General features: G+C 45.4%; 1 protein-coding gene across 1 annotated transcript; it reads right to left on the minus strand.

The window, feature by feature from the left end:
• Nucleotides 1-2,919: 2,919 nt before the first annotated feature.
• BBS2 (Bardet-Biedl syndrome 2) lies at nt 2,920-23,373 on the minus strand. The gene is given in 18 exon segments (XM_050904161.1): nt 2,920-3,366; nt 4,026-4,174; nt 4,902-5,014; nt 5,497-5,634; nt 6,739-6,870; nt 7,752-7,881; nt 8,909-9,080; nt 9,659-9,803; nt 10,597-10,736; nt 12,692-12,827; nt 14,113-14,199; nt 15,122-15,226; nt 17,479-17,556; nt 20,613-20,675; nt 20,953-21,078; nt 21,470-21,576; nt 21,579-21,696; nt 23,226-23,373. Coding segments are annotated over 18 exon segments (2,163 nt in total). The 5' UTR covers nt 23,343-23,373; the 3' UTR covers nt 2,920-3,259.
• Between the last annotated feature and the right edge of the window lie 1,391 nt (nt 23,374-24,764).

The following is a 24,764-nucleotide window of genomic DNA, read 5'->3' on the forward strand; positions in this document are numbered from 1 at the left end:
GGTGACTGAGATGAAGTAATTTAAGGAGCCAAATTTGCAGTTAGCATTCAAAGATTTAAAAAATCAACACCTCTCTGCTCTGCCACCCTTCCTGTTAGGTCCCGAAAGGCAAAGGCAGCCCCACGCGTGGCTGACGCTGCGGGTGCAGGGGAAAGGCTCCGCTCGCCGAAATTTCAAATGACGTGAGCTACTTGGGGGAGAGGGAGGGCTCTTCATTTAGACCGCGCCGATAATGGGAGCCCTCTCTATAGCTGCTCTTGCTGGATACAAATCTATATTAACAAATAGGTGTAGCTGCTTGCAAAGTACTCTGGTCATTATGGAAAGGAGTATGAATATGAAATGTATACATACCCACAAAATGAGTAAGCAGGACAATATAGAAAAATAGGATCGAGAACAGCAAGCGAACAGAGTTACAGAATGTGAGCAGAGAACAGAGACTTCATACCAGCCAAGGCAGCCTCGTGCAGGCGTCGATCAGCTCGGCTGTACAAGGACACGTGTTTCCCACCGGCTGACTGCGCCTCCCCAGCCTGGCATTTGACGCCGGGTACCAGCAGCTTTCGGTTCCTGAAGTGCCGAGTTACACAAATGCTTCACAACAAATTTTTGGGGATTTGGTGGTTCTCAGTTTGCCAAGTAGCTGAAAACAGGAACAATTCCATATGGAGCGAGATAAAACAGTTTAGCTGTAGACAAGACTAAAGGAATGGTTTCGGCACTCAAACATGCAGCAAAGAAGTTCTGACATTGGGTATTCGGTGAATTAGTATTAATTAAGATGAGCAGCAATCCACAGAACTTGGAGAAACAGGGGCTAAAATCAGATAACCTGTTGTCAAGCGTCAGTTCCAATTGTTTTGTTTTTTAAACTCCAAACATGAATTAGGACATTGAAAATCACTGCTATGTAGATCCCTCTTCAGCGGGCGCTGATCTGGCATGGTACTTCTGCAGCGCGTTTTCCCAGGCAGCGAAGGGGCCGCAGGAGGAAGGCTCCAGCCCAGACTGAAGTTTCAGGCAGGCACCAAAATGCCCCAGCGGGGCAGGACGGCGGTCTAAACCCGATCCCCAGCACACGGACCAAGGTGTGGTGCCCTCTAAGCAGCCTTGCCCATGAATTTTCAGCAACACGCAGCTCTACTAGTGTGGTTTCAGGAGTTATTCTGTACTTGACCAGCAGCTTAACCTGCTGCGACTAGTTCCCCTCCCGTACCCGAGAACGGGATCACTAGGCGTTAGTCCTGGGCTGAATCGTACCAGTGGGGACTGTTTGCCGCTGATCTCCTGGTGCAGGTTCAGCTTATGGCAGCTTGCTGCTGCGTGCCAGCCAAGAGCTGCTTTATTTCAACTGGCAACTGCAAACCCGGTATCACTTCAGCTTACGGGACGTGGATTTTACATTTGGCAAAGATAAGAGTTGTTTTTACAGGAAAATAAATGACAAATTTGTTGTCAGAAACTTCGCCGGGGGAAATCGGCCTTATCAGAGCTCTGGAGTGTGACCGAAGGGCTGACCTTACTGCCAAGAGCAACACAGAGCTGGGACTGGAAGCGCCTGGTGTGTAGCCCTGAAAATCAGGCTGATGGGAAAGCTGCTTTCTGATTAGAGCCACTCTCTTATCATTGCATGGACTACATGAATGTAAGTAAGCAAGCATTAGGATTTCGAACGTAAAGAACAAGAGGTTGAAACAGTGGGAACAGGTACAGCAGGTGGCAGAAAGCCCAGCGCTTATGCCAGGAGACTCTTCCATAATCAAGTCTTCAAGCTCACTTGCTTAGAACAGCATGGGTGGCTCCACACCCTTTTACCAAGGAGCTGGATTTGACTAACAACCAGGTTCTTAAACGGATTCAAATGAGCTCCTGCTGCAGATTTGAAGTGACAGAGATCCGTGCTTTTGGCAGCGCGGTTCTCCGTATCAAAAGGGCCAAAGCAGCGGCAAGCGGCTGTTTGGGGGATTAAAACGCATTGCAAGAATTACATTCCCCACTGAACTGGCTGCGTGCTCGCCAGTTGCTCTGTAACGAATGGTGGGCTGCTGGCTTTAATTCAGTAGCGGCAAGTAAGAGACAGACCAGTTACAGGACGCGAATGCTCCCGACAGCCCCGAGAAGCTACCCAAGAACTTCGCTTCACAGGGGCGGGCTGCCTCCTCCCCGCCCGCGTTGCGAACACCGATCCATACGGTGGTGGATGCGATGAATGGCGTGGGAGCTAGGAGCACCGGGGCCTGACCTCCATCCTGCGCAGGGTATTTTTAGCTTCTAGAAGAAATTTGCTTTGGCAAAGGTTCTAAAATATCTTTAGATCTAAGATAGAACCTTACTGTAATATTTTAATCCAATTCTAAGAGATCCCACAATTAATAAACACGTTTGAGCCAGGAGCCAAGACATTTTTCAATACCTTCTTCTTTTGATCCTATTAAGTACTGCCAGCTCTTCATAAGTATGCACCAAGCTTGGGTGTGTAGTTTGGTTTTGTTGTGCCTGAAACGCACCCTTGCCCACCTCAGTATCTGCAGTTTTTTCCAGCAGTAGCACAGCACCAAGAGCTGGAAGCAAAACTTCCTGCAATCCAGGTGTGGGGAGTGTCGGATATGGAACAGACCACTTCCTACCTGCGTGGATCGTGAAACTGGACAGCTTTCAAAGAGCTTCTGGCTTAAAAGCCACCAAGGAGATGTCACCCCTTCGGTGCTTCTAGTGCACTGAATGGCAGTTTACCTAGAAAGCAGCACATCCCTGCAACGAAACCCGGGATTCTCCCGACACAGAGTTTAAGTGCTTAGTGCACACAGAGACTACGCAGCAAAAACCAGAAAAGTGGTTTGGGGTTTGGTTTTTTTTTTTCCCCAACAAATAAACTTAACCATACGCATCTCCCCAACTAAATCAGAACGCAAGCAGTCAAACCAGTCTATGCTTTAATGGAAAAGGCCAATGCCTTAACTACAAAATATATTAAAATACATAAATAAGTTATCGTAAGAAAAATAACTGTTCCAAGGTTATACCTCTGTCTTGCATAAATACCACATCTGCACTTAAACTCTGATGCTTTCTTCACGAAGCTTTGGCCTGCATAATAACATTTCTCACCTGCTGGCTTAACTAAAATGCTACCTTGGCAATTACTTCCCGCTACAGAGGAGCAGGGGCCTGAATTAACCCCTTAACGGACCAGTACCGACATCTGCCCGCTGCACGGAAACGCTGCCTCTGTGCAACTGCTGCTCCTCCGGTCGTTTTAAGAAGAGGCTGTTCCCACACGCATTATCCTGAACAGCACATTAAAGCTGTTGCTTCTTATTGCATCCCGACAAGCACTGATCACTTGTGTTTTAGGTTTGCCGACTATAAAGAGGAAAAAAAGGAAAAAGCAAAAACACTTCAGTTACTGAGTAAGAAACTGGTAAAAATACTTATTTGATCCAGTCTCAAAATTTAGGGGTTTCTTTCAAATATTTTTTAAACATGCGGTGAAATGGCACCTTTTTTCTAATACGTAAATAACATCCTTTCTTTAAAGGAGAATCGTCTGTAGCTCTATTATAGGAGAGCTTAAAGGACTTGTTGAAAGGGGAATGCTATAAATAGACAAAAAAACCCCCTCCTTCCCCAAAGACCTACAGAACTAATAATATAAACAGCCCTGCTTAAGTTGATAGTTGTTTTTTTTAAAGCAGAATTATAAATTAAGAACTGAAACACTACTTTAAAAGTGTTTTTAAAATTGTGTTCAACAAAACTAGCAATTTCTATACCATCCAGAAAGCTGGAAACCACTTTGAAGTGTTCTTTCTGAAACTGTGATCCCAGATTATACTGGACGCTCACAGCTGGCTGTCACAGGCGATTGGCTATGACTGAAAAATGAAAGATCGCTTCTACTAATTTAGTTTCAGGCCAAAAAGCCTGAAGTCACTTAACTAACCCGGGTGGCCTCCGAGACACATCGCATCTGCCTCACGGGGGTCCAAGACCCCCCATTCCCTCCAAACCGTCACACTTACCACGTAACCGCCCAGCCCTCTGGATTGCCTGATTCACAGCTTTCAGATTATTCAACAGCTCCGTGTGATTGTTGCAACGAATTTTGTATTGATTTATCAAATCTCTGTTAAGATCATACAGCTCAATGTACCGTCTCTTCATGTTTTTCCTGGGGGAACAATCAGTCCAGTTATTGGCATCTCTGGGGTCAAGAAAAGTCATTCCTGGTTTGTCAATATGAAGCTGTAACGATACATGGCTGCGATGGCTACCAGGGTTACCCGCATGTCTGCCAGCTACAAGACAACAGACTTGTCTAGACATGTTGGTTATACTGGTTATTTTACTGGGGGGTGGGGGTGAAAGGTCTATTTTTGCAGTTACATTATCCAGCAATCCAAAGAGGAGATGCCACTTTCCCCAGGGAAAGTAACACTGCTCTGCAGTAGCTCGGACCTCTTTACTGCTGCTATTGACAGTAAAGATAAGACATTAGCAGAACACAGCACATCAGAGTGAGAAGACTTGACACCTAAAATTTCTTTCTTGGTGTTCTCAAAAGTTCACACACCACAGACAGCTTTTACTGCCTTCTTCCCTTAACGTATCTTTACTAATGTATCTCACCATCTCGAAGCTGATTCACCCCACCGCCTCTATGCTAAGCCCCTACCTTTGCCCTTTGGCCTTCCCCAGACTGGTTTTTCACCTAAAGAACAAGACAAGGCTCAAGGAGAGCTCACGGTGGGACCAGCAAAGGCACCAATTCTACATCAAGGGTTGTAACTAGGCAACCCCTATATCACACAAATGGTTTTTTGTGCTCTTTTCTGCCTGAAAAGCAAAGACTGGACCTTCTAAACCCAAAACACACGAGCTAAGCAGCAGCTGCTCACATGTCTCCCAGGAGCCGTGCGTCTTCCGCCTGAACCAGCATGCTGCGGATGAGGTTGGAGTGTTCAGCCATGTCGGCAGTGAGCCGCTGATTCACCGCGTGGTGTTCGTCCACCTGTCCGAGGCAAACAGTCACGAGAAAGGGCCCCGGGCGCTCTGGGCATACAGGTCATTGTTCAAGCTAAATCTTGGCCCAGCATAATAGGAAATACCATCCCACCTCAACCTACCAGCATCCCCGGGACCATTCTCCTTCCCCTCAGCCCCAGCTGCCAGAGCAGCACCTCGTCCCCCAGAAGGGAGTGATCAGGCTGAGACACACACCTTACGCCCTGACCCAAATCTGCAGCTCAGTCTCCCAGACAACATATTTACATTATTCTAAACAATCAGCTGCTGGGGACCAAGGGCCTGTTCTACAGAACAAAGAATAAACAGAAAGTTGAGGGTGTCCCATTGTCCTTTGCGCAGCATATACAGCAAGCCATCGCTGGCCGATTTCCACGAAGAAGATAAAGCAGTTTAGAGATCCTCTCATACAAATGCCCCCGGTGACTGCTTAGCTGCCACTTTAAGAAATGCCCGATGCTTCCTCACCTTCACCAACACTTTCCGCAGCTCCTCAAAGTACGCAGGGAAATCTGCTTCCACCTGCAAATCTTCGATGGCCAGAAAGGAGGCCATGGACTGGATAATGTCACCAGCTAGATCAATATCATCTGTGTTGATGGAAATCTGTCAGAAAGGAAAGAAAGCGTTTCAGCGCTCTTCCATGCCAAAACAGCTCCCAGAACTGCTCAGCAGGACTGCCTCTAACAGTTACTCAGGCTCAAAGCAGTTCATTCTATCAAGAGGCAAAGTTGTTGCATGAGCAAGCTCTACGGCTTGAAGTAGATAAGGAGACGCTGATTTCAAAAGGGGCTTTTATTCAGGCCTGGGGCAAAGAGGCATCTGTGCATACAGGACCAGTGCAAAAGTTACAGGCAGCCTTTCTGTCTCACATTACGGCTCCCCGAAACCACTGTGTGGGAACAAATACCCTTCCTACAGATCTGTACTTTTCTTCATTGACTGGTGTCACGGTTTAACCCCAGCCAGCAGCTAAGCACCATGCAGCCGCTTCCCCCTCGCCCCTCCCAGTGGGGTGGGGAGGAGGATCAGGGAAAAAAAAAAAGGTAGAACTCATGGGTTAAGATAAGAACAGTTTAATAACGAAAGTAAAATAAAATATACTACTAATAATAAATGTAATGAAAAGGAATATAACAAAAAAAGAAATAACACCCAAGAAAAGACAAGGGATGCACAATGCAATTGCTCACCACCCGCTGATTGATGCCCGAGCAGCGATCCCCCCTCCCGGCCAACTCCCCCCCTGTTTATATACTGGGCATGATGTTCTATGGTATGGAATACCCCTTTGGCCAGTTCGGGTCAGCTGCCCCGGCTGTGCTCCCTCCCAGCTTCTTGCACACCTGCTTGCTGGCAGAGCATGGGAAACTGAAGAATCCTTGACATAGGATAAGCGCTACTTAGCAACAACTAAAACATCAGCATGTTATCAACAGTATTCTCACACTAAATCCAAAACACAGCACTGTACCAGCTGCTAAGAAGAAAATTAACTCTATTGCAGACAAAACCAAGACAACTGGCCCTGGAATTTTACCCACTAACAGTAAACAGACCCAAAAGTTTCCAAAAACATCCCTAAAACCTGAGTACTTCCTCTGTCCTGTTCAGTCCTTCTTAATTTTCACTGCCTTGTGTGGGCACCACCCTTAAGTTTCAGCAGAGTATAATTAAAGAGGAGTTCCCCTTGTCCGTGAAAGTGCTCACCTCTCCGCCGGCCTTGATTTTGATGCAGAGCTGACCTGCATTACGAAGGGAAGTGAAGCAAACCTGAAAGGGAGCGCTCTGAAACTCTGCATCCTCTGGTAGCAGGAAGCTCTGATTCAGCCACATAACGATCTTGCAAAAATAAAATGATAAGCATCAGCCATCGCCTGTGTGGAAAGCCTGGAGAACCACGCAATGTCCCTGCACGTGATGTGCACCAGGGCGCTCTGCTCAGGGTACCTTGGAAATTTCGTTTACTAAATTTCATCCCCTAAACCCACATCATGAACATTTTAGAACAGGGACAGTTGACTCCCTGCTCCAAAGCTGAATATTTGTAAGAAAATCAAATCCAACCACCAGAGACCACAGCCCAAGGTCAAAACAAAGCCAGGCCTGGAGACCAGAGAAAGCTGGGAAGCAAGGCTTGGTTCTACTGCAAGAATTTAAAAAGGAACGTTTCATTTCATCTTGTTTTTTGCCTTGGCTATTTAACACAGTAAACGTCATGCAAATATGGCAGAGCCCTACAGTTATGGGGGAAATAACCAGCTCTAATCACTGCCATCCCACTATTCAGATCTTTTAGAACCAAAACAATAGCACCACTGCTCATCTGTTATAAATCTGGACCATTATTTGGGCACTGTACTGCCTTTTTCCTCTTCTCTGCTCATTTACAAAATTCATCCCTCGCTACAGGGCTCCTGCCGCTGGCATTCCATCAGTTGTCACACAGCAAACAATATAACACCTGCAACGCCTCACGATCTCAGGCCATTAGTTCCTGCAGGTGCAGGAATTCCTGAAGCAGGGACTACCTCAATTGAGGCATCATTTAAAAAACAGGAAAAAGCACTGAGTCAAGTTGTAACACACAGGCTCCAAAGGCCAGCAGTGCAGTTCAGAGCCTAATTTTCCTTTGCTCTCGGGTATCTCACGCTGACTGCAAACCCTCCACCTGCGGTATCTGGACGCAGGATCGGGAGACAGGAAGCAGAGCAGAAACTCACCCTTTGCGGTCTCTCATTCGTCGTACAGTTAACAAAGCTCAGGGGCTCCGTGGCCGAGTCCGGGCTGCTCAGGGCATACATTGAGAAGCGGGGAAGCTGCCTTGTCAACTCAAATACATGGAACTGCGTGCTGGAAGCAATCCAAAGGAAAAATAGAGACCATTACTAACATACCAGAGATTCACCTATTGCAACGGTTCCTGGTTCTTTTTTAGCTGGCTACTGACATCAGCAGCTTCCAGCTATGTAATCAGCTGCTTACCGCTTCCCAGAAAAAACGCTGGAACTTGGAAATTCCATCACACCACGAGGTTGAACAATTCCCCCCCATTGCTTACATAAACCTTCCAATGAAATATATTCTCTAGGCTAACACATTTACGATTTTACTATGTGATAGGATATTTTCTTTACAGGTTCAGTGAAGTCTTATTAAAAGCAATAACAAACACAAACAGAGGAAACAAAAAGGGAATTCAGTCCCATACATTCTTTCCGCAGTGGTTGGCTAGCTCTCAAAATACGCCTCCTTCTTCAGGGAAAGGACGCTGCTTCCTGAGGCACCGCCAGTTCTGGCAGATGTGAGCAGGGAGAAAGTTGGTGTCAAGTGTGGACGAAGAGACATTTTATTTCTATGGGAAACTGGAAAAGTGTTGTTTTGGAATCAGGCATATGCTACTTTCTACTTGCCCTGAAGACAAATGGGTTCAAATGGGTTTGTAGCTTGCAAGACACCATTGTGCCTCCAGGCTTGCTCAAGCACTTCGTCCAGAGCAGCCACCATTCAGGGCCCCGGGGAGGCAGCCACTTAAGAGCAGGCAGCCTGGATACAGCCTCTACCTCTCTCAGCTTCTGCCAGAGACCCCCAGTAAGGCATCCTCTGGACAAGAAACACTCACTGTTCCCCTCAAGGCAGAGCTGGAGCACAGCAGGTCCCGGAGACCCCAGAGCATTTAGACTTTCACTGGAGAAGAGCTCAGTATCACAGGTGCAACAGTGTTTTTAACAAGGCATTCCAGCTCTCCTTCACAGAGAAGTGGGGCACCAGGGAATTAACAGTGCACTTCCCATGGGACAAGCACGAAGCCACATCATTGCTGTTTCCTGGTCACACAGTTAGCTCTGGGGACCAGGAGAGATCACAACACAAAACTCACCTGTTCCTGTAACCCACGAAGGCTTTGATGTGCAAATCCACAGGGACATCTTTGGGTGGAGTAAGCGGAACACGAACGCAGCCCGAGAGGTTCTGGGGACTGGGGTGTACCACGTGGCTCTCTCCTTCAAATATGCCCTCAGCAAAGATCAGCACAGCACGGATGATTGTGTCTTAGCAACAGGAAGAAAAAGCAGTTCCTAAATTAACAACTGGCCTCTGGCAACAAACCACCGCTGTTTTCAGAATTAAGCACAGTCAACTCTTTACACCCCTCCTCTGAATTGTTAAAATATCCCAGATGACCAGCACTACCGCATCTGGACCTGACTGCATCCGCAGCACGCCTGGCGCTAGGTGAATTTGCTATCTTGGGGGAGTTCCAGTTTTGCATATAAAGCCAGCTGAGGTCCAGCTGCATTCATGCAACACCCTCACTAACACGGTTGTAGGCTAACGTTTAGAGTCAACACAAGGAGCGTTGCAGGGATTACCGAGACTCGTTTCATCCAAGTTAAATGTTAATTGCCTTGGAAAGTAACACATAACACGAAAAATTCCATCAAACTCCTCTCCCCTGAGATCCATCAAAGGAACACAGCTTGATTCAAAACTCTGTGAAAGGAAAGCAACCACAAAGGGGAAATGACAGACAATAAAGGGGAGACAGGCAAATCATCAGCTAAATATAACTAAACGTTTGCATGCATTTACATGAACTGAATGTCAATCATTGCAGGTTACCACTCACCATTTGTGGTGGAAATACACAGCTCCACATGGGCAGCCTGGCTGTCAGAGCCCAGATTAACCGAGAGGGCTGTCTGGAGTTGGGTATTTGCTGGAATCACACCTCTCTGCCCATCAGCTTCCTTCAATTGAGTGTTCAGTTCAGCCTGTTGCAAAACACATACCCTTCAGTATCAGAATGTCAAGATTTTCATTCAAGCAACCTAGAAAACATACACATAAGTCAGTTCTTTTTTTCTTGCAGGAGAAGGTTGTATTACAGCAATTCCCAGACACTTCACATTGCTATGAACAGCGCTGGATTAGGCATGGAGCTGTGGACACCTGTGCTACAATTTGTTCAAGTGCTTTATTGTCGATGGAGCTCAGCTCTGTACCCAAACCTTTCTTCAGAAAAGCACTTAACATATATTCAATTTTAAGCACAAGCTTAAGTAATTCCATGCTTTTGCTGTGGTGGTCATTTACTGTTCAAATATGAGTCTGCCCTTTCCTCAGACTATTTTTTGAAGCTCTTTATTTCGGCACCTTCACCATCAAGCCGCAAGTGCGCTTCCTATACCCTGGCAGTGCTCCCGTTCACCTGATCCTCTCAAACAATCCCCTCTGACCCCCGAGCTGGTTCATGCATTGAAAATTACAATTGCAGTCATAAGCCAAAGCACAGGGCTGAACGGAATCCAGCTCCAAACACAACTGCTCTGGCAAGCCAAAGGAGCAAGGAAAATGTTACTTATTAAAATACAAAAAGCAAGTTCTGAACTTGCACAAGGAGCAAGCCAGATGCAGAAGCAGGAATCCCCAGCAGACAATCTCGCTGCATCCTACCAGGTTACAGCTCTGACTTGTCTGGACTGCCCCACGACTGCTTCCCAGACTACTGCGGATTTATAGCAATAGGAAGGTGTGTTTTGGCCCTACACATCGTTTAAGTAGTACCTTTGCATTTTCCTCATAATTTCTTAATTCCAGCAGCAGATTTTGTTTCTTTTGACTAAGTTCTCGGATCAGATCCTGCTCAGCACTTGTATCCATTAGGTTTCCTTTCATGTCCTCGCCTCCTGGCAGATAGCCTCGGACTGTACAGAAACAAAACACAGCCAATTTCAGCAAAGGCTTTCACAGCCTCCCCAAAACTTTAGTTTCTGTAACAAGACCCCCTTGTACCACCTCAGCGGCAGACACTGATTCTGGTCTTTAGCTGGTACCAGTCAGCTGAAAACCTGAGCGTTGATTTACACCCACAGAGGCTCTGACTTCCCTGGTGATGAGGACAAGAGAACCGCACATTTAAAAAAAAAAAAAAAGAAAAAAGGTGAATTTCCAACCTGTCTTTAAGCTGTCTTCGCCTGACCAGACAAGTGCAGCGCCCGGTCCTTTTGCGAGAGGATTCCCACTGCAATCATTCTTTCAGGTCCTTAGGCAAGTTTGCAATTATGCAAAATTAATAAAATGTGTACCTGGATTTCTAGAGCTGGTCAGAGGAGTTGTTACTGTCTGGAAGTGACTGTAAGTCACTGTCAATCAGTCAGTAAACAAGATTTACCCACATCAGTTTTTCCCCAAATCAAGGGATACTTCACTTCAAGGGGTCAGACCTGTTTCCCAGTAGGCCAGTGGAGCAGAGAGTTATGGAAATATCTCCAACTGCCTGTGGAGACAGAAGAGCTGAACAGATGATGAGACAAAGATGCTTGATATAAGCTTCCATTTTGCTCTAGGGCTGTGTGCTCTGACTGCAGCTGACAATGAATGCCAGGGACAAAAATCTTATACCTGCGAAGAATATGCTGCCTGACTGTGTAATCCCCGTAAAAAGTTGCAGGGAACTCGAAAAGCATTCAGTATGCACACTGTCCCCCGATGAAAGGGCCCGCTTTATTATTTCTGAGTGAATCATTCATTTAAGATAAGAGCAAGAGAGAAAATACACTGAAACACAGAAGAACACCTCACGTGAAAGGATGCTGGCCCCAAACAAAACGCTAATGACAAGGACTATGAGAATGCATTGTCCATATAACCCCAACACAGGGCTATTACTATTTAGTAACGCCTAAAGACTCCAGCCTAAAGGGATACCCATTGTGCCCAGGTTTGTTTATGATGGACCCATCAGAAAAGGATGATCGTGTTCAGCGATATTAACCTACATAGCTCTGCTAGGACAAGGTATCTTCAGAACCGTGTACAATGTTCCCCTTCTGTAAGCTTGGGAAAAAGGTTTATACGCTGAAGCCCAAGCACAGCAAATCCCCGCAGCCTGTGATTAAGACAGACAGCAAAACACTGTGCTATTTAACAAGGACAAGCTTTTGTTCCAAATGGGTTGTGCCAGACCTGCTTGTCTCAGGCCACTGACGCCAAGCAGTCGGATAATCATGCCAGTGTCTTTCCTGGAGCCATCCCTGCAAATTCATGCTGAGCTTATTTAAATAAGCTGTGATCATATTTGTTTCCACTCACAGTAACCAGGTCTGACTTCTTGAATGCATGGTGGGATAAATCCACCAGTTCTCCAGTCTCAGGATAGCATTTTCCAGGAAACAAAGCGCTGTTAACATCTAGAAATTTCTAATAGAAGAACTATTCATCTTTAGAAGAAAACCAAAACACACAGCTCCTTAGCTCTCTGAACACCTTTACCCACTGTAAAGCGACCCCAAAATTATCACATATAGGAAAAAAGATTTCCTATACATTCATCTATAATAATGTTGCCTGAAGAACCACAGTCTGTGCTGAATATAGCTATCTTTGCATTATTAGGATGGGACTTCTTCCGTTAGGCAAATGAACTTTGATGGCTTCTTGGATCATAATGAAACACACACTCATCATCACAGAGAAGACAATATTCAAAATCCTGTTTGCAGATAGTGTAACTCACAATTCCCTTAACTTCGCATAAAACAAAGGGAATTTGGCACACAAAAACGCCTGTGGAACCGAAACAACGTTTAGCTAATCTGAGATGATGTGATGCGCCTGATATTATTGTGTATTAAATTAATATCCTGAACAATGCTCTCACCTTCACCGTCAACTGAACAGCAGATTAACTGGGTGCTCCCATCCATTCTGTAATCCCCCTCCACCACTCCTGCGATTGAGGAAGCAAAGTTGTCCTTAAAGATGACCTCCCCAGTTCGGTCACTGCGTGCATCAACCTGGAACAACACAGAGTTCCAAGGCACAGCATGAACAGAAAAGCTAATTCCAAAATATATGTCATGCCATACTCTGAGCTGTTAACCGAAAGCCAGCTCCGCTCACAGAACTGCAGGTGAACTTGCAGCTCTGCTGATCAGAACACCACACGTGAAAAAAAATACCATCAAGAAATGACCTCTAGACAGACTCAGCTAGAAGGAACAGCTCTTCAGAGATGCTTCCCGAAGTTACAAACAAGAGGAAGGAAAGGAGGGGGCTGCAAGTCTGTACTGGGAAGGTTATGCACACATGAATGCAGCAATGACGGGACTAAACCAGAAATAACCTTAACGCAGTATTTACCACCTAGCTGCACAGCCCTTGTGTGGTGAATTGTTTTTATACACAAATACCACAACTTTTAATTATCTTTCATTGAAGAACGGCGAGGGGGGCTCAGTTCCGTGCAGTGTGTCTTCTCCAAAGCACGGGACCCAGCATTACTCTTTCTAGGAGCCGGGACTGTTTCAGACCAACAAGCAGGGTAGAGACAGCCAGTGGAAAAGAACAGAAAAAGGAGTAAAGCAAGGAGAGGTTCTCTCTTTAACAATGTTATACACCTAATCCAACGTAAGTTACAACATATCTGGGCTCTAGACTGCCAGCTTGATATGAAGTTAATTAAATTCCCCCAGGCTAATGAGAGTAATGAGAGGTGTGAAGAAAAAAGCATAGCTTTACAAAAAAAACTGGCAAGCTGTGTCCAGGAGAGATTTGGCAGCTAGAACAGTCATTTCTGGCAAAGGGGAATACCAAGCAACAGGCTTAAGAGATTAAGACTGAGCCGTATAGAATGTCTTTACATAAAATTAAATAATGCTTGATTAATCCTGCCATAGTCAAGACCGACGCTGCTCTCCTGTTACATAACCACTATGTCTTCGCTGTAGTTTGAGAACATTCAGGAAACATCACAGAGGATTATTAGCATGTCCTTAAGACACAGCTGAAGAGAGACACTCAAGAGCTCTAGGATGTGGCATATGATCTCTGCTACCATAGAAACAACTTACCACACCTTAGCAATTGACTCTGAGCTAAGCACTGGAAGCAGCTTTTCTCTGATCTTGCACTTGGCACAGGATTCACCGGCCAAACTAGGTTTACTGCAATAGCTCTTCAGCACTCGGCTTTCAACAGTCTCTTTAATTTTTTGGCTGTTCTCCTTCAGACAACTTAACAGCCTTCTTCAAACACAGCCTCCAGATTTACAGCTCCTCACTTCCCCCCGTATAAACTCACCTTCCCATTGGACCAGCCAGTGATCAACTCACACACGCCATCAGAGTTCAGGTCAAATGCATGTATGCTCATTGCGTGGTTCTTAGACTGAGGACAGAAAACAAAGAACAAATTAAGCTTGGGTATGTTTTCTAAATTGCACATGCTTGACGCATGCAAGACACTGGAGTATGAGGCTACAGAGATTACAGAAAGGAATACAAAAAATGTCTCTTTAACAGGAAGTTTCAGCAGCACTATAAGGTCACACACGTCTGAAATCTTAGCCCTTGCATTACAAATCTAGTCCACTGCTCTCAAAGGACCTGATCTTTCCTTTAAATACATTTTCATCCAAGCAGATGATTAGAACTCACAAAAACAAAGTGTAAAAAGCCAAATTCTCTAGGAAAAAAAAAATCAGGGCTTCAACATTGTCATAAAATGAGACCACTGAGGAAAGCCATTAGCCTTTTCCTGCCACCTCCTAAGGAATCCCTTCTCTTATTACTATTAAATAGACTGTTCTAATCTGTGTTATGTTAAGAATATTAAAATGAGCATCAGGAAAGGATCTTGTCAATATGATTTGCTGCAGCAGGAAATTGCTCTTGATGCGAAAAATTAGCTTCGAACATAGACAATGCCAGATTAATTCAGTCTCTGAAAAACAGTTTATTGATTCAACAATACAGCCAGAGGCATTTTCTAACAGTGAACTTAAATTTCTCTGTTGCTTAAACAACCCTGCGAAGCTGAAGCACCGTAGTTGTACGGTCGTATCAGCGTTGTTTAAGCCGTCACCAACAGTCCCAAAAGCACTGAAGGAACTGACATGGTATTAATTTTGCATGTATCTATCAAAATAGGTAGATTTTGTAAGAACAAAATTACATTAAGTTCTATGCTCGGCAGAAAATTTCAAATTTATCTAAGTAGTCAGGATAACATCAGAATGACCTGAAATTAGGTACCACATCTCCTAGCAGCCTTCAAGCTTTCAGTGATGATATTCCAACATTGAACTAACCTTAATCCTCCAGTAGCGGGCTGTCTTGTCGTAAACTCCGACCGTCCCATTAGAAAGAGCATAGCCAAACCGACTGCCGTACATGGGGCTAAGTGCAGTAATAGTCTTGTGGGGGAAAGGAGGGAGAGAGAGAGGATACAGGAGTGAAAACTTCTGCATCTTCAAGTAACAGAGATGAGACTACACAATCTCTCTATCATATGAACTGTACAATACTTAAATGGTAAATAAGTCTATTGTAGGAAGCATTAAGTGCTGAACTAACTATTTTTAAAAATCAGTTCAAAAATCACCAAAGGCCTTGTAGGATTTCCTCACACAAGCTGCATTGCCAGCGTTAAGATACACTTCAGTAACGATTGCAGAATTGCCCTCAAAGTGTGTACTTTGACCAAATACTTCCTACGACAAGCAGCAACACAACTGCTCAGAGGATTCCAGCGGTCATCAGTGCTAACACATTATCACTGAAAACCTACTCCAAACACACAACATTCCTTAAGCTTCAGGACCTGAGGATGCCAAAGAGTTCAACTTTACATGGGTGGGGAGAGCCCTAGAGATATTATTGGTAGAAAATCTTTGCCCAAGATTAGCGAGATAAAAATTAAGAGCTCCCACAGTTGGACTTCTTTGGAACACAATTAGAACACCAGGCTCAGTATTACCTGAATAAGTAACAGCTCCAGGGAAAGACCCGAGAGTCCTAACTCAGCCTGTTTCTCGCTCCTTTTAAGACCCGTTACCTTACAATTCTTCATTGAGCTAAGGCGCTCAGTGCTTGGAAATGCAGGTTTTTCCACACACTAAAACTAGAGATTTTAATGTCAGGAGGAACAACTGCAATCGTCTGTCTGGTCTTCTGTACAACACAGCGCAGGAGACTTCCTTAAATTAAATCCTTCACCAACTTCTTAATTAAACTCAGCTGACTGTGCACCTTGATTTTTTTTTTTTTTTTTTACCATAAAACATGGTTTCCAAAATCTTTATCCTTCCCTCTCACGATCTTCTCCAAAGCCTTTCCCAAGTATCAAAGCCCTCTGAATTGTGAGCACCCAGTAAGGACAGAAGACCGCAGCAACAGTCAGAAACTCAGAAAGGTAGCAATACTCCCTTTATACCCAATTGTCCATTTATAAACTCAAGAATCACAACAGTCTATGGCTTCAGTTTCACCAGAGTAAGTGATTAAACACAGAAAATGCAAACTATTCAAGTCTTCCAAAACAAGCACAATGTATAAAGCCATTGTTCCCTGAATTTACCTTCCTAAAAAGAAAGGTTTAGGTGCAGACGTGTCCTTTTAAATTAGAACAGTAGAATTGTAACAGGCCTCCTAAGACTCTGCAGGTGTGAATTTAAAACAATTCTACTGTGGATGTGGAAATAAATCACAGAGAGTGATGGACCTCTAGCTTCCCTTTAGCTAGAAATCACAACATGACTCTACACTGGCTACTGTACAGACAGCAAAACGTATTATAGGCCCAGTTCTAATTCTAACTATAGCAACAGCTTCCTTTCCTAGAACACCGCCCGGATTTGTCTTTTATAGCTCTTCATAAGTGGTTTAATAGCTAACTAAGCCTTTTAGTCCCAACTAGGGCAGCGGGGAGACCTCAGATCTTCAAGGACAAAGGTCTGTAACATGTCCTTACTCTACCCTGGGCCCAGAAGGGTCATGAGAAGGCTAAGAAAACTCCTAAATGGAATGATAAGGGTATTTTACTCCCTTCCAAGCAACCAAAATTTAACAGTGGGGATCTTCTCTCAGTTCTTAAGCTAAAGAGCAACTCCCACACCTTTTATTTATCCCTCTGTAAACTTATCTGCCCCATACTTTACTTTAGGCACTGCAGCCCTGTTTACACCGCCAGCGTGTAACTCCAATTGCAATATAAACCTCCGGTTTTGCCTGGGCAACCCCCTTCTAGCCTGCCATGCACTGCCTGGATACACACAGGGGCAAGTTACTTCTTCATAGTTGTGTCAACGCATTTGAGGAAAACTGTACAAGACATTCTTTTGCCCAGAAGGCACTAAGAGCTTCAATCACAATCCAGTAACCTTAATCACCTTTGCACGGGGCCTTGACTTTCAGTCAAGCAATAGTTACTCTTCTCAAGCTGGTGAAAGGTTTGTAAACAAACAAAGCAAAAAACCCCGTGCATAATGAAAGACATTATTAAACTCTAACTTTTGCAGCTCTAGCAGAATAGATACTGTGCCAAATAGTTAAGTAACTATTTAACTACACGATAAATTTGAACCAGAGTAACCAGAGCAGCTTTACAGTACACAATACTTTCAGCTCCATCAGCAATTATAATAAACATTAGCTAGAAGTAATTTACCTCTGTCTCTGACATTTCTGCCACGATCTCATCTTCTTTAAACACCCGGATGTCAAAATCTTCAGAGCCAACGAGAAGCTAGAAAAAAAGTAAGATCTACCTTAAAAACAGTTATTCAAGCTAAGGAAATAAAAAGGACACACGCCAGGACCCAGAGGGCAAATAAATATTCCAAGTCCAGCAACGAAGAGGTTTTAACAGCTGTATGAAAGTTTGCCAGTGGAACAAAAGGTACCCTCTGTCAAGAGAAGATTTCAGAAGTCTCCCGTTGATCAAGTATTAGTTATACCTTTTTCTGGCAAGCTAGACTCTACGAAAGCATAGTGAAATATCTGGGGTAGGAATGAGAAAAGATACTTTGGAACATCAGGGCTATGCTCTTTTCTTGCTGTAAGAGATTCAGTGTTATAATTTGTAACTGCAATTATACACATCAAAAATACTACTTTGCCTGTGTTGGAGCAGGGGACCTGCAGCTCAGTTCTGACTTGTACTATGCGGGTTCAGAGAAACAGCGACTCCCAGTTACTAGCCTGTGAGCAAACAGCTGGAAAAACAATCATTGCTTAGCACTGAACGTCCCTCATTTAAAAAAACCCTCAAAACCAATGAATCCAAGTATCAAACCATCACTGCTCCTCCAGCCTAAAGCGGCTGCCATTACTGCAAGCATGGGTAAAATGGGCTTTAACTCGATGTAAATGATTATACAAATAGGACGTCAGCCCTGAACTGGGTCTTCTGCATTCTCATTCCTTATCGTTTCCTACATCTTAGTACTTTTCCTGTTTCCTAGCTGAGTAGATAGAAGGTATTAACTGAAAAGGAGCCCTGTGGAAAAGCACTTTCTAAAGATGGTGACAAGTCACGGCTTCTATTTTGCAAACTGAGAAACGGAGGAACAGATCTGCTTGGTGCCTTGCCCATAAAGTCATCCATCAAATCAATGGCAAACAGAATTATAGAAGAAAGTTTAAAACCTGGTAGTACCTTTCCCCACTGGAACCGATGAGTCTTCCATCTTTACTTGGCAGAACAGACAAAAATCCATATTGAAGTTGGATTTTTAAAAAGGTTAAAGGCTTTTTTTTCTTCCAAAGTAAAGATGCTTCAAATTATGACAAACTAAACTACACCAAGCTAAGCTTACTGTAGCTATTGAAATAATCTACAACAAATAACATACGTAAGAGGTACAGATTTCTTGACAAGTCACAACTACCAGCAAAAAGTGACCAGTTAAAAGCAGAGAATCCTGAAATGATTACTGGTGATGCTGCATTTCCCAGAAGTGCCTAGATGATGGTTTTTTTCATTTAGTTTGATTCAACTCGTCCACCTCAGTGACTTTCATTCCACTGGACTGGAATTTGAAAAAGCAAGGAAAAAGTTTCCCCCCCCCGAGGTCTTTGGCAAGATGGGAGAAAGTAATCTGTATCAATCTAAAATCCCGAGGAAGACAGTGACTACAACGAATCAGTTTTGTTAGCTACTAAATGACAGAACTATATTCATGCAGTTTTAAAATCAGTCAATTTTAAATGTAGACATGTTTTTACTGAGGTGGGAAGAACGGAAACGAAGCTAGCACACGCATTTATCAGATAAGACACAAAGTGATAAACAACAATTTAAAAAGATGTTTCTGTGCATTCTCAGAACTTCAGTTTTAAACCAGAGGCAGTTTCACAAAAGCCACAAACAAAAAAACAAACCTAAAAAAAAGAATCACCTAAATAATTAAGATTAAAAAGAACCCTAAAAAAAAACTCTCAGCAAATGCATGCTGGGCTAACTGGCAGGGTAAGTTAGTTGGATAACGCATCCAACTCTGCTTAGCTTGAAGTAGCATCAGATTACACCAACTGCTGAGAATGAACCTCTCTCAAGCAAAAAAACTAGCAAAACAACAAAAACCACTTAGAAGCACAAGTGCAAAACATTTAAAATTAGTGCGGTGGATCAGCTTCCTGGTTTCTGAATCTTTAGACACTATCTCCACTTTCTATAACCACCTCTCAGCACATTAAAACAATACACCCTAAGAGAAGCTGTGCAGAAATTGATTGGAAAACCTGAAACTTTTTCACTTCCCAAAGATCCCAATCAAGCAAAGGGTCTGTATCAGTTCAGCATTTATAAAAAACACGTAAAAGGTGTAGAGGGCTTTTACATGTCACTATAAACTTTACATAGTCCAAGTAAACATTCCAAACGAGGACTTTTGGGGAACTCAACAGAAAAGCTGAAGTAATTGTGATTCAAATTGAAAGACAGATGACAAAAGTAAGTATTTTTAGCATGGTGATTTAACATCATATTTACTTGCATGTGATGTATACGAAGAAGCCATTACTTTTCTTAAAGATTCATATTTATAAGAATGATCCTTCAATTCATTCAGGATGGAAGAACATTTACAACAGAGAATGCCATACAAATTCACGACTTCACCCATCCCTTGCAGCCTGCATGATCAGAATGCCGGCTGTTTCCTATTGTTTGTCTCACATCCTGTCAGCGAGATGCTTGTTACAAGTTATCTTCATTTTAAATCAGAAAAGCAAAGAATATTTCATTTCCCCATGTCACTATGAAGAAACAGGAGGACTGGATATTTCTTGATTTTACCAATGGTAAGTGAAGATCTTCACAGCACAGCTTTTTAAGAGCTCGCTTTTACATCTAAGATGCTGGCAAGTTGTTTCTCTGAAATTGAAAAAAGTATTTATAACCATATTCAAGAAATACCACTGAAATAGATGCCTTGCAACTGATGATCACAGGTATTTCATTGTATTTCTCCTGGTGTAGTTAAGAAAAAATGAGAGCAGTTTTCCATTACAGCTAGCAATCGATTCACCAAAGCAAGGCAGTAATGCTGTAAAGACTCCAGATATGCCTACTTTTACACATTCCGAGTAGTGCCAGAGACCAGTGCTGCTCCCTGTACATGGGCTGAGCATTCAGGCATCTCTTTGCCGGACCTGAGTCTGAAAAAGGCACAACTTCCACGCAGGGATCACTTTAACTGCTAATATAAGTCAGTCATATTTGATAATCCATGGGGTTTTATTATCACTTCTCTACAAGACCATGAAAACAGCTGAATTCACATGTAAATGGTCACAAACCTCAGTTTTGCCATCACCATCAAAGTCACACAGTGCTAATGAACGAACGTTGTCTCCAGTAACCTAAAACGAGAAAGACAGTCCTCAATACTGACGATAGCTGTCAGAAGCTAAACTATTTTTATGATCTCAACTGCAACAGAACAATTGACATAGTCAACATTCAAGCAACATCTGAGTGCACTGAATACACGGCCAAAATACAGTTTAAGTCTGAGATAAATTAAGAAAGACCAACACCCAAATTAATATTTATCATATTAAAGAAAAAAAATCAAGAGGAATTAGTGCCATTGAAAGACTCTTGTAATAACATCAAAAGTATTATGCATAGCCTTACTGTCCAAAAAAGGTCATTTCCTTCATAATCAAAGCCCTGCAGAGCACAGTTTCCACCAATAATAGCAAGTGGAGATGAAATATTTCCCAGCTTTCCAAGAACTATTGCATTGGCTCCATCTGAAACCTACAGCGAAACATTAAAGGAAAAAGAAACAGCAGGCAATGAGACATCAGAGTACACAAATCAAAAGAGAGCTTCCAACATTACCACTATCAGTTTAGCTGAGCTCTGAATGCCTATTAAATTTTTTAAATTCTGTCTTGCTAGGTGATGTGTGATTTATGAAAATCTGCTCTCACACATGCATACACAGACATACATCACATTCATATTTTTCTTTTGAAATATTCCAGATATTCTAAAGGCAAAATGTTCTGAATACAGTAATATAACTAATGCAAAGAACAGAAGCATAATTAATTGACAAAGCCATGTAAAAACTGTGATCTTTAGAACGGAAAGAAAAAGAAAACAATGAAGATACTAAAAAAAGCAGACCGTTAAATTAACTTGCCTCTTTGTAAAACAAATCCGAGTTGTTATATACATCGTAAGCCAATAAATTAGTCTGTGTTCCAACCAGAAGACAATCGTAACCAAGCTGAGGGTTCAGCACTCCGAAGCTAGACAAGTGATTCCTTGATTAATGTTGAGAAGAGAAATGTCTGAATCTTGGTTACTTTGCACCATTCGGTTTGTGCTTGTTCTCTGCCCTCGGACATGAGGATTATGAATAAAAACCTGTAGAAACAAGACATAAATATTATCACAAAGCATGTATTTGTTTGTATACAAACATTAAAGACTACTGTTTGGATAGTAACTGCAATGGGTATGAGGGCATTCACTCAACCAAAGCGAGGACAAAAGACTGGCGTTTTTGCTGATAATACTGTTTCTGACTGTTATTCTTTAAACTATAGGGAAAAAGGGAAATGGCAGGAAAAACCCTGCTCTGGCCAGCGGAGTTGTGCCATCATTGGTTTGTTTGTTTCTGAAGATGGCAACTGACAAGTCTTCAGAGTAAGGCAAAAAAGGCAAACCAAAGGGAGCAACAACAAACTAATTAAATTATATCCAGCTGGTAACAGCATTACCAAACAACCCCAACCATTTAGGACAATATACCTGGTACCGATCTGTAACCTCCATCTGCAGGTGAATACGGTTAATTTAAAAAAGGGTCTGCGATAAGTAAGTTTTTATTCTCACTGACCAATATTCAGTCACTGTAATTGTTTGGAGCAGAGTCAGAGGATCACAGGATGTTATGCTTAACAGGCTTTGCTTTATGGCCGTACAGTCTGCCTCTCGACCAAGCCCTTGTTCTATGCTGTTCCTAAAGGCTCCAAAATAAAACTAATAATAACGCTGGGAAATATCACATACGAACCATGTTTGTATTTACAGCAACCTAAATGCCTCTGTGGGTTTATGCTTCAACCTATGCTTTGTTTATTAGTTAGATTGTATTTAACCCTCTTTTGTTTGTATTTCAAACTCAAACAGAGCTCTCTCAATGTTTTCTGTTCCCACAAGGCAGGCTTTGCATCACCTACAGAAACCTTAGCTCCGCTTCCTTTACCAGCGCCGACCTTACTCCCTAACAGCGCTAAGGCTCACTGCTGTAACCGAGAACGGTACGATAAAACCCACGGCTTGAAAAAAAAACCCACTATCCGCTAGAAAATGGGCAAGTTTCCTCGGCGACTTGCGTTACCAGCTATTAATTTTTGCAAACTCCCTGTCGCCACAAAGCAGAGCTTCGAGCGTCGCGTCCCCGCGCCTGCAGGCAGCTCCGGTGCCTCCGCCGCAGCTCCCGGCCTACGGGCAGAGGAGAAGCGAGCAAGGCCTCTCGCCCTTGCACGGCTTTTACACCGGGAGGCAGGGAAGCCGGCAGGCGTTAACACGGCTGTCCGCTGGAGACATCCCCGCGGCACCGGGGCTGCTCAGCCCAGCCAAAACCCCAGAGGCACGCTGCGACCTCTGCCACACCGCCGTCAGCCGCGGGACCCCACCGAGCGCGCTGTGTGGGACCCCGCGGCCGAGGAGAGCAGGGGCCTGCCGGCGGGACAGCGCCCGCCCGGGCCCCGGGCGCTCCGAGGGGCGGGGGACGCCCCGGCAGCACCCCCAGAGCAGGCCCCGGCGGCCGCCTTTTCCCCCTCCCCGCCTCAGCTCGGCGGGCGCACGGCGCCCCCCCGCCCCGCCCCGCCGCGGCCCGGCCCCGTGAGGGGAGGCGGGCGGGATGGCGGGCCGCGCCGCCCCGTTACCTTGCCCGCCTGCGTGGCGGCCGCCAGGCAGGGGTGCGTCCCGTCGTACCGGCCCAGCGCCACCATGCGGGGCAGGATCTTGTGGTTGAGCTTCAGCGTGAACACCGGCACAAGCATGATGGCGGCGGCGGAGAGGAGGCCGGGCCGGGCCGGGCCAGGCCGCCGGCCCCGCCGCCGGACGCGGGCTCCGCCGAAGCCGGGCACCGCCCGCTGGCGCACGCCGCCGCTGCGTCAGCGGGGAGGGGCGGGGCGTGCTGCAGGGGGCGGGGCGTGCTGCGGGGGGCGCTGGGGGGGCGGTTGGGGCTGGGGCAAGTGGGGGTGCGGGGGGGGCAGCGGGGCTGGGGGAGGTGGGGGGGGCATTTGCGAAGGTCAGGGGAGCTGGGGGGCAGCTGGAGTGTAGGACTGGGGGAGGTGGGGGGGGCATTTGCAGAGGTCAGGGGAGCTGGGGGGGGGGGCAACTGGTGGGGAGCTGGGGGGCAGCTGGGGTGTGGGATTGGGGGCCAGGAGGGCAAATGCAGAGGTCAGGAGGGCTGGGGGGGGGGCAGTTTGGGATGCAGGGGGCAGTTAGGGGAGCTGGGGGGCAATTGGAGGTGTAGGACTAGGGGGGGCATTTGCAGAGGTCAGGGGAGCTGGGGGAGCAACTGGAGGTGCTGGGGGGCTGTGGGGGTGCAGGAGGGCAGTGAGGGGAGCTGGGGGCAGGAGGGCAGAGGCGATTGCCCCCTGGGCAGCCGCAGCAGCCCCCGACACCCACACCACCATCCCTGTCCCCAGCCCCTTTGCCTCACCCCTCGCTGCCCCTCCAGCCGCCACGCTCCCCGTTACTCACTCTTCACTAACAGCCCAGCGCTCGGTTGTAAACCAAGAATATCTGGAGCCCAGAAGCGCCACGCCAATAAAACCAAACCTGGCGTTAAAACGCTCCGTGCTGCCTGGGAAAAAGCGACCTCAAAGCGTTGGTGCTGCTGTTTTATGGCTTACGTGCCGGATTGTACAGAATCCAGCCGGGGAGCTAGGAAGAGGTTGGAAATGGGGGGCGGACAGAGGGCAAATCCCCGCCGAGCTGCAGCGTAAATGCCAATGCCGGTCCCCATCCCGGCGTGGATTTTGGTAGCCAGACCCTTACGGGTCTCCAGGGTCCCCTCTCCCCGCAGCAACCGCTCCCTGCGCGTCCGCAGGCTGGACAGGGAAACCCTGGCTCAAGGTCGTGACTTTGGAAATTCTTAAATTATTTTGGGTTTAAGAAATAATTTTAACACGCTAACTTTCACGGGTGCCGTAAATACGCCGCACTCTCCGACCAGCACCCGAATCCGGCACCTGCCATCCACTGGCACGTTATCACCCCCGTCCCAGCAAGAGGCAGGTTTGGAAAAGGATGCGCTGGGACAACAGCCCTTCCCTGCAGAGGCCACCGGATTGAGGCAAAGATTCATTTATTTCTAGGAAAGCTGGCAGGCGCTTCCCAGTGCACATTTACTTGTTGCATCGGCCAAGCCCTGGCTGGCAGCGGCGTCCCTGCCCTGCATGCGAAGGAAGGCT

This window comes from Gymnogyps californianus, chromosome 12 (assembly GCF_018139145.2).
Source record: "Gymnogyps californianus isolate 813 chromosome 12, ASM1813914v2, whole genome shotgun sequence".
NCBI lineage: Eukaryota > Metazoa > Chordata > Aves > Accipitriformes > Cathartidae > Gymnogyps > Gymnogyps californianus.